This window comes from Marmota marmota, unplaced genomic scaffold, assembly GCF_001458135.2.
Source record: "Marmota marmota marmota unplaced genomic scaffold, marMar, whole genome shotgun sequence".
NCBI lineage: Eukaryota > Metazoa > Chordata > Mammalia > Rodentia > Sciuridae > Marmota > Marmota marmota.
Genome location: NW_025999977.1, coordinates 1,547,794 through 1,558,064, shown reverse-complemented (window position 1 = coordinate 1,558,064; position 10,271 = coordinate 1,547,794). Strand labels below are relative to the sequence as shown.

Sequence of the window (10,271 nt, the reverse complement as noted above, 5' to 3'; positions counted from 1 at the left end):
AGCTTTTGACCAATCAAGTCAATTCTTCTCTTAAGTTTTATGCTATGTAAATACCTAAGAAAGTAAGCAATGATATACACAAATAGCCTGCAATATTGTTTAAAATAATGAAATATGGAAACATTCTAAATATTTATCAATTCAGAATTGGTTAAATAAACTCTTGGTTCATTCATGTAATGAAAATATTTTATGGGCTTCATAAAGGATGAAGAAATTCTACATGTTGCCAATGAAAGATAAGACACATTAAGTGAAAAAAAATAAAGCTGTAATATAATACATTATAATTTTTGTCTCTATATATACATATATATGTTAAAAATAATTTGAAAGAATATCATTACACTGTTAACAGTGATTAGATGAGGCAAATGGGCTTAGAGGTCAGTGGAGAAAGTCCCAATCCTATCAGCTTTCCACATACACTTTGTATTCACACACACACACACACACACACACACACACACACAATCACTAGCATCTCCAGGGCCACATCTTGCCCATCAAAAATTAAACTGCAACTTTCTTTTCTCGTCTGACTCAACCTGTTCCCTATTTGATTACACATTTCTAGAGTATTTTAATACCACAATCAAACAGACTAAAAGTTGGTTTGCTTTTTATGGTCCACCATGTTGGCAATCCTAAACCATGCTAGTGACAGAATATTCCTTCCAGTAAGTAGTACTGCTCTCAGAGCTCCCTCCCTTGCTATGCCACTCTCCCTACCATAATTGAAATTCAATGTGTCCATGTGCCATTTGTAGGGTTAGGGGCTGCAGGGGATTATATTGTTCCTGCCTTTGAAGAACTGATTATTAGCAGAAGCATCAGACAAGGCCACAGTTCACTAGAAATTAACCAGTCTCTCTGGGGCTCAACTTCCTGCATGTAAGACCACCTCCCTGCCAGCTTCACATCCACCTGCCCTTGGATGGGCACTGTCCTCACCCCCTTTCCTCTTTGGTCTTTTGATATTATTTATTCCATGCCCATTTTTGTGTCTGCATCTCCTGTGTCAGGTCCCATTTCACCCCCTACTTACTTTGCTCCCAACAGTGCCACCTGAAAACTCTTTCTTTCCCACAACTTTGGAAACAAATGTGTGGTGGGGGGAATGAACAGGTAGCTTAGAACTGGCCATTAGAAAAGCCACTAGCTGGTGCAGTCTGCCCCAGGAAGTGGTTTCCCCATAGGCTTCTCTGGAGAAGGGGCTCACTGGGGAAGGCAGAGCCTTAGTCCATCAGCTTTAAAAATAAGCACCCCATGGAATAGAAAGAAAGAAAAAGCCATCCACCCAGCTTAACCTGAGCCTTGTAACAGAGAGGGGAGTGTGTGTGGGGAGAACAAGAGGGAGATCCAATTAATTACCCTTAGAAGCAAAGGTAAAAGTTGAAGATTACGAGACCCATTTACAGGAGGGAATAGACCCATCATTGAGCCCAGAGAATGGGAGGATTGTTTAGGGCCAGAAAAGCGTCTCAATGTTCAGATTCCATTCCTTTTCTGGAGCTCTGGAGAGAGGAAGGTCACAGCTTGGGTTTGGAAGGTACATTTAACAGTGGGTTCAGACTGGGAGGGGACTGTTGTTTTGGGTCCAATTCTGGGCCCACAGCCCGTCCCCTCCCTGAGGGAATGGGAGCCTCAATCCTTTCTGGAAGCTAGTGTGGGCTGGCAAAGGAAGGGGTGCCCCCTGTGAGAGAGGCCCATCCATTACCATCACAACAGCTGATGTCACAGACCCCACAGAGCAGCCAGGGCCCCAAATGCAGGGTAACCCTAACCCCAGCAGCGATTGAAACAGATAGAGGGGGAGCTCTCCCACACAATGCCCGGCCCTCCTCCTCCTCCTCCTCACACTTCCTCAAGAGCTTTTGTCTTCTGGTCCCTTGGGCTTGGAGGCTCTCTCATTCCCCACAAATGCTGCCCATTACATTCAAAATGAGGCCTCTGGGGAAAGGGTCTGGCACTCTCTTCCTCCCTCCTCTTATCTCCCAGGAACTATTCCCACCCTCATCTGCCTGGTGAGCAGGGAACAAGCCCAGCTGTGAGAAAGGGACAAGCTGGTGACCTCTTGCTTCACATCCTTCCCCTCAGAGCACCTCACAAGGGCTGCTAGTCTCTCTGGATAGGGCCTTGGACCAGAAGTTGTAACAGTCAGTGCTCAGAGGCTTGGAGAATGTTCTGGGCTAAGTCAGGTTCTCCTGGTTTGAGAGTCCAAGCCTATGTACTGGACCCTCTTGCTTGTCACCTCAACCAGTTAAAGCCTCTGTATTCTCAGGAATGCAGAGTCCCCGCCCCCCTCAGTACCTGGTGGGACCTGGGGTTCTGGTGGGCCTCCTGGACAAGGTGGACGGTAGAGCAGCAGGTCTTGGAAACTTGCCAGAGCCACAGAAGTCAGGAAGAGCAGGCAACTGCTCAGAGCCTGACATTTCCAAACAGATTTGGTTGTTATTCACAGTATGTAGGCACAAATCTTAGACATTCATGAAAGCCATTAACATTCTTTCCAGAAACACTCGGTAGATGAAGGCTACTTGTGCAGACATGTGTAACACACACAGGATTTTTGGACCTCTGAGTTGTCCAGAAGGTATAAGTTGTGGCACTAAAGTGAGAGCCAAGAAGGTTCCAGATGGTGTTGAGAGGCAGATTCTACTTGAAGGACTAGCTTTACTAAGCCAGAAAGTTGGTGATCTGATTTGAAAAGACTGTATAGGTGCTTGAGGGGTGTTGTTACCACAATCCTGTGCTGGGTTTGGGGAAAGGAAGCCAAGAGGCAGAGCATCTCTGGACGTGATTGTCCAGTGCTTGGCCATGAAGTATGTTGTGGAACTGGACGGAGGGGAGAAGGGGCCGTAAGCAGTACGTGTGCTGTGGTTCAGAACTGGCTAAGCATCTTGCCCTCCCATGGTTCACTTCCATTTCACAATATCCCTGAAAATTAGGGACTGTCATTTTGCTTTTGCTGATGAGGATTATGATTTAGGGACTTAGCTAATTACTTGTTCAAGGTCACCCAGCTAGTAAGTGGCACTGCAGGAGATGGAAGCACACTTTTCTCAGGCATCTAAGTCCTACTGCAGTAGTCAGGCTTGTTACAGAGGACATTCTTCCCAGCCTCTATGCATGGCTTCCATGCCATCCTGAGTGCTGCCACACTGATATTTCTGGTCTTACTCACCAAAGTTCCAGATGTACCTACAGGTTTTCCACTATCCTCCCAGCACACACCAGGCTCATGCCAGCTTTGTACACTAACATAGTCTGTGCCTCATAACTCCCATAACTTAACAGAGTCTGAATTAAGTTCTTTCAAGGCCCAATTAAATGGCATCCTGCTTTCTGTATGCTATTTTCCTTAATCACTACCCCCCTCCCCCCTTTTTTACATCAGTCTAGGATACCTGTTTCTCCCTGCTGAACTCTCAAATAGGCTTGTTACCTCCCTGGGCTGGCTTTGCTCTGGATAGTTCTATATCTTTTTTTTTTTTTTGTACTGGAGATTGAACCCAGTGGTGCTTAATCACTGATCCCCAACCCTTTTTTATGTTTTATTTAAAGACAGGGTCTTGCTAAGTTGTTTAAAGCCTCACTAAGTTGCTGAGACTGGCTTTGAACTTGTGATCCTCTGCCTCAGTCTCCCAAGCTGGGATTACAGGTGTATGCCACTGTGCCTGGCTACATTATTCTATCTTGACTGGAAGTCCTTCCATGCAGGGTAGGGGTTCAAAATGCATTGGCCCCATGTTGCCTAACCCAGGACTCCACATAAATAAGGCATTTCAAATGTTATTAGTCTTGATGACAACAATGATGATGCCAGTGTCAGTTGTATAGATGCAAGAACTTAACCCAGTAGTTAGGGATGTTTCCAAGGCCACAGCACAGCTCCCTGCCTTGTGTGGCAGGAAGGCTTTCTCCTCCCCACCAGGTTCTGCCTGCTGTATTCCTCAGTCTAGCGGAGGCACCGTCTGCCATCCAGTGTCTGTCATGAACAACAGCTACACTGTGCAAAAGGGATGGAAGAACAAAAAACCCATGAGACAACACCATGGCTTTTGAAACAGGTATGTAGGATATCTTGTTTAATAGCAGTTAAAAGAGGAAAATGTACAAGAGGAGTAAACATGCTCTTTCCATAGAGGAGCTTTCCCCTAACCATGCGGCCCATCTGCATCAGTAGCTTTACTAGTAAGTTTTAGAGGAAAAAAGTTCCCTTTAGAGTTAAAAATGGACTTCACAAAAATTTCCCCATAAATGTGTAACTATTTGTGCAAAAAAAAAAAAAAAAAAAGGCCATTTCCAACACATTAGTGAAAAGTAATCGCAACTGCAGGCAAAAGGAAGGAAGGAAGGAAGGAAGTGGGGGAGAGAGGGAGGAAGGAAAGAGGCAACTGAAGCAGTCAGGAGAGGAATCCTGGGAGAAGTGGGGCTCAGGTAGGGGAGATTTCTGAAGCCAGCCCCAGGGACTGTGCTTGGATGCCTGAGAAGGAAGATCATGGCCAATGCCAATCCTTCCCTGGGTCTAGCACTTGCTGAGCAAGCTCTTGTCAAGTATGCAGAGAAGTTAGGATGACTTTGAGGCTGGGGGGACTTTTAGGCTTGGTATGCAACGAAATCATTGAAGAACATTCCCTGTTGCCAACTCTGCTGGTGCCAGTTTCCAAGTCCTGTTTCTCCCTAACCCTAGCAGCTTCACCCAGTCTATTCAGAGATTTTCCTATGAATGTAAAACTAAGTCAGCTGCCTAGATTACTATGGAAACCTAGGTTACAAACCAGACTCTCTTCAGGAACATGAACCTGGTTTCCCTAGGAACTTGGCCAAAGACTCATAGTGACCAGAAGGCAGAGGGCTTCCAGCGACTCATGTCCCCCTATCCTCTTATTGAGGCCTTCCAGGGCACTTCTACACGTGTAGGCATTTAGGCCAGACTGGAAAGGCTGAGGGGCGTGCGTACACATGCTTGGCACACGTTCCAGCCTCTTAAGGATTGGCTCAGCTGTAGGCCCAATGACACAAAATTTCTACTTCACCAGTAAAAAAGCTTTTGACATTGCTGGTCTCTGTTTTTACATTCCCTGGCCCACCAAGAGTATATCTCCACATACAGCCCAGAAGTAGCATGTTGTTTTTTGTTTTGTTAGGAAAGAATAAAGGCAGACTTAGAGTGAAGAGGAGGTACACCAAAGAGTCCATCCGAATGAGTCTTGAACTTGGATAAGCTTTTTCTTTAGCAGAACTTCTTGGTTGAAGGTGTAGATTGGCCCCTGTTCCTCTACCCTATTCTCCTTTTCCTCTATAGCACAGTTCTTCCAGCCATGATGACTCCCTAAAAAGACAAATGCTGTAACATACTTGAGATTCTCTCCATTCCATTCAAAGTCTGAGCAGTCAAAGCTGAAGAGATCTTGCTGAAAACAGTACCAGTGAAAGAGGGTATTTTGGATTCTTCTCAAGCAACAGACTTTGGATTAGTGTGATTATTTCTCACCTTTAAAAAAAAAAGTCCAGAACTTGGAGATGTCATCATAAGTTTCATTTCCACAGGTCCTTGCCTTCCCTTGGCTTTTTAAGTTTGGGTTGGCATGCCATTCCCGACCCTCCTCCTAAAACCTTGGGCCAAATGTCGGGCCCTCAGAATGAGTCTCAGCAGACTTCTGCAGAACCCTTTTGTAGCCTGGTCTCAGGCTTTGAGGAGGGCTGCACATCAGTGTGCATATTCTCTTTCACATGTTTTTTGAGGTGTAATAGGTATGATGAAGGTAGGGATAGGGAATGTAAAAGAAAGTACTGCCCTCCCCTGAAACAATTTGGTAACTGACAAAGGTAGAGGAAGATTCTGTTTGATGAATCTTTTCTCCCACTTATCCAAGTTGAAATGCCTGTGTGACTGATTTTTATTACTTGGTGATGCACAATCATACTCTTACCAGTGCCATTAAGCATCATCCTGACGTGTCTTAAAGTGTGAGTTCCTCCGACTGACCTCAGAGTAAATAAAGCCTTTGCACTGAGTCTCAGGAATCTATTTAGGACAACAGACATAGCCTCTAAGCTAAGCTGGTCCAGGCTCCAGAGTTTGGGGGATAGGATTATAGGCAATCTTTTTTCAGATGAGGCCAAAAGATGGCTTTGGGATCTCAGAACAGGAAGGAAGTCTTGGCTTGGTCAAGAAGAACTTCTTATACAGGATATATCTTAGTAATAGAACACAATTGAGCCAGTGGCAACAATCCACTAGCCATAGTTGGCCCTGACTACTTCATGATGGCAGTGGCTCCATCCCTAGAGGCATCTAGTCCAGCTGTGGGTGTTATCACAGTGCAGAGCTGGTGATATTTCCTTTAAAGATGGTGGCCAAAAAGTTGTTTTTAAAACATAAATAAGCAATACCAAGCAAGTCTCAGGTTTTACCTAAGAGTAAAGTAAAAACTATTTTCAGTTATCAGGGCCTACTTAGCTCTAGCCTACCCCAGAAAAATAAGCAGTCAAAGCCTTGGGTCAGAGCTAGGCTAAAGAAATTGCCATCCTTGGGGTATTGGAGTGAAGCTGTCATCTTGCCATATGCCATGCTTGATTACCAGCTAATGGAAGTCAGCAGACTGAGGAGATGAACATCTAGAACCATGTGCTGGTCTTTAGTGTGTTAAATAGTAATGTTTGACAGGCTTTTGCCTTGTGCCAACAAGGATCAGCCTCACCTAGGTGGTGAATGGGGCACCCGAGAATGAATAGGATATGCTTTACTATCCTTCTGCTTACTCACCTTACCTCCCGGGGCCAAGCACTCACTCTGTGTGGTTCCTGGGCCACAGACCTAAGCTTTAGAGCCATGCATGAGTGGCGGTTCACCTCGTTGGGATTGGTGATGCCACCTCTCCAGGATAACACAGATAGTGTAGTAATAACCTCCCCTGAGTCTCCGCCTAGCAACATCTCATGTACTTGCTTATTACTGTGCCTCTTTTACTATAGGGAAAGGTTATGTGAATACTGTACAGGGGTTAATAAAAAAATACATATGCTCTCTTTGAAGAACACGCAAATGCAGGGCCCGCTGGGGCTGGATCAAGACTGTGTGGCTGCAGCAAACAGCCTGTGTGGGCCAAGGTGAGGTCTTCACGAGTGGTGGCTGCTGATGAGGCCTCGCAGCTGCTTGGCCACAGTGTCAATCAATTTCTGCTTGTCTCGTTCATTTTTCCGAAACTGTGCAAACATGTTGTTCTTGCGGCTAGTATCCTTCATCCTACACAGAGAAGAAAAGAAAGAGGGCAAAGTGATTGAGGAGATATGGGAAGAGCTTGTAGGAGATGGGATTCTGTGACACATCTTAACCCTTATCCAGAGTGGGAGAATCTAGAATATTTCCATCATCAGGCTTGAACTTACCTATGTCTGGGAAGCTGTCCATCTGGTACCTAAAGCTCTCCCAACCTCACCTATAGTTGGAACTTTGTTAAGAGCCAGCTTTGGAGGCACCAACCTACTTTTTTCACATTGCATTTATTTTTTATTTTTTTTATTACCATAGTTATTAATACATCTCAATTGTAAAAATTAATAAGTTTCATTGTGGCATTTCATACACACATATATCAGGCTTTGATGATATCCCCCTTTTTCTACCCTTCCCTTCTATCCTGATCCCCTTTCTAGACCCTAATATTCAGAGGGGCCAATCTTCTTATCCTTCATACCTAACCCACCAATTCATTGCCTTCTCTCCCCAGGTGTGCACCTCTTTCAGGAGTCTGAGACATGCTACAGCTCTGCTGGTCAACAGGCTCTTACCAAATGTCTAGGGTCTATTCATTACCTCATGAGTAGGCTGTGACCTTAGAGATGTATATGGAAGATTAAAAAAAAAAGACCTTTGAAAACTAGCAATTTCAAGAGATGATGAATAACTGAAAGTCACTGTGTATATCCAAATCTCACTCTATCTGGTTCCATCTCCCATTCCTAATGAAACTAAGGGCTTGGTCTGTCTTTTCTCTTTCTCAGGGTAAGGGCTAAGAGGCAGTAAGGTGGCTACAAGGGTAAGGTGCTGAGGAAAACAGGAACCAAAGGCGAGACTACCATCTTCTCACCTGATAAACCAGAGCTTTAAGAGAAGTCCCTGAGTTCTTAATGGCTCTCTATATCCTCAGATCACCGAGCTTGTCACTGGTAAAACTCCACACATGATATATTCCTAGAGCACAAATAATGAGCAGCTGTGGCCAATGATTCTGTCCAATTGAGAGCCCTAACTGGGAAGTACAGGTAAAGAAAGTCAAGACTAGACTGAGATTTTCACAGAACCTCAAAGTCTGACCATGCCATTGTGACAGAATCTAGAACCCGCTATTCCCTAGAGAGGGCCTATAACCCCTGTCATGTATTGGTGATGGTTAACTCTGGTCCCAGCCTGTATACACCAGAACCCCTACAGCTCATAGCTAGCTCTAGTGTTAGAGAATTTAAAAGAGTATGTGGACCAATTTCTCCCTGATGGCCCCCACCACCATTCTCTAGGAGCTGAGCCAGTTCTCTGGGCTGCATGGGGTCAGGCTTGAAGAGAGAAGGAAGGAAACCTAGCATTGGGGTGTAAATTATGCACTGGGTATACTTGTGAGGGGCCTTTGGCCAATCCTGGGCCTTTTTCTACTGTGGGCTGACTATTGCAGAAGGGCAGATTAGAGGTCAACATGTCAAATGGGCAGAGATTTCACAAGGGCACTTATATCTGGTATATGTGACATATATCAGATATATGAAGTGTGTGTGTGTGTGTGTGTGTGTGTGTGTGTGTGTGTGTATTCATTCTATTCCATAAGGGTCTTATATGTGGCAAGAGAGAACCATGGTTGTATGACTCTGGCTGACAGTAGCAGCCAAAACTGATTGAGACTCTTCTCCCTTGTCTAAGTAACTCCTTCAGGCTGGAATTACTCATCAAACAAACTGGGAACCACCACCCAAATGTGGGGGCCTGTGCTTGGAGGGGAGTAAGGAGGAGAAGCCTTGCTTGAAAAGAAAGCACAAGGGTTCTCATGGCTCTGAGGATTCCTGGATCTGGTCCCTTACACACTAGGTGCAGTTATGTTTCTGGAACTGGCCTGAGTTTAGATTATGCCAGAGAAGAATCCCTTTCCTCTGCTGGATATGCTATAAATATAAACAATAATAACCCCAAACAAACAAACAAAAATGAAAACCACTTTCTATATTCATAGGACATTTAGTTCAACCTCTATGTGATCATGAACTTCCTGGCTCCTGAGGCAGAGCAAGCAGCCACAGAGAGGTTTCGGCTATATGCAAGAGAAAATGAAGAGGGCAGTTTCTGACCCCTGGGGCTAGGATTTCTTGGCTATTAAAGTTGGAATAAGGACTAAAGATAACATGAGTGTCCTGAGGGCTGATGGTAGCAGGCTGGTGTGTAACCAGGAATGTTCCAAAACAAAAGCGATCCTCCCGCCTCCTCTCCATTTGGCAAGCCCGGGATCCTGTTCTACTTTAGCTATGAACATCTCTCAATGACACAGAGGCCTCTTATTTTTCCTGAATGTCTTCAGCAGGTATTTGGGTGTTCCTATGTCTCACCTTGTTAAGAAGGGCCAGACTGGAAAGGAGAGATTGCTAAGCTTGATGGTACAGCTGGCTGTGGGCAGGCAGGGGTGGGGCAGGTAAAAGGGGTGGTTTCTATGAGGCTGGAAGATGTGGATTTTGGTAATCTTGATGGCCTTTGCCTGTTGTGTTTGGAAGGAAGTTTTGAAATCCTGCTGATTGCTAGGGCTAAGCACATAGCTTCATTACTGTCATGGCCTCCAGACTGGCAAAGAAGGGTATTTTAGCCTACTGTTAATCCATGGAAAGTAGGTGAGCCAGTACTTTCTGGTTCTAGAGATTCTCAAAAACAGAGGAGTAAAGGATTCCCAAGAGAAGTAACTGACTGAAGGGAATCTCAGAATCTATCTGGATACATAATGGATATGACAATGTCAGAACAAGCTCAAAGGTCAAAATCTTTCCCCATTTTATCTAGGCAGTGAGGACTCTGGGATTAGGCCTCTTCTGTAATAATGACTCCTCTATGGGAGACATAGGTTTCAGATCTTCAAGCCATGGGCCTCACCACCAGGAGGTGGGGGAGACTGTAGGAGCTCTCCCCTGCCAGGACTGAATTTCAGGCCCTGCACTAGCAAAAATTGAATGTGCCAGGGAGCTGAGTGGGAACAATCCTTTAGCTGGTACTGATGGGGAAAAATCCCTGTCAC

General features: G+C 45.0%; 1 protein-coding gene across 7 annotated transcripts in view; it reads right to left on the bottom strand.

The window, feature by feature from the left end:
• Positions 1 to 4,058: 4,058 nt before the first annotated feature.
• Exoc6b (exocyst complex component 6B) overlaps positions 4,059 to 10,271 on the bottom strand; it is a 586,101-nt gene continuing 579,888 nt past the window's right edge. For all 7 annotated transcript variants that reach the window (XM_048804120.1, XM_048804114.1, XM_048804118.1 and 4 more), the window contains one exon: positions 4,059 to 7,255. In XM_048804120.1, the coding sequence (XP_048660077.1) occupies positions 7,129 to 7,255 (127 nt within the window). In that variant the 3' untranslated portion in view covers positions 4,059 to 7,128. The remainder of the gene's footprint in view (positions 7,256 to 10,271) is intronic.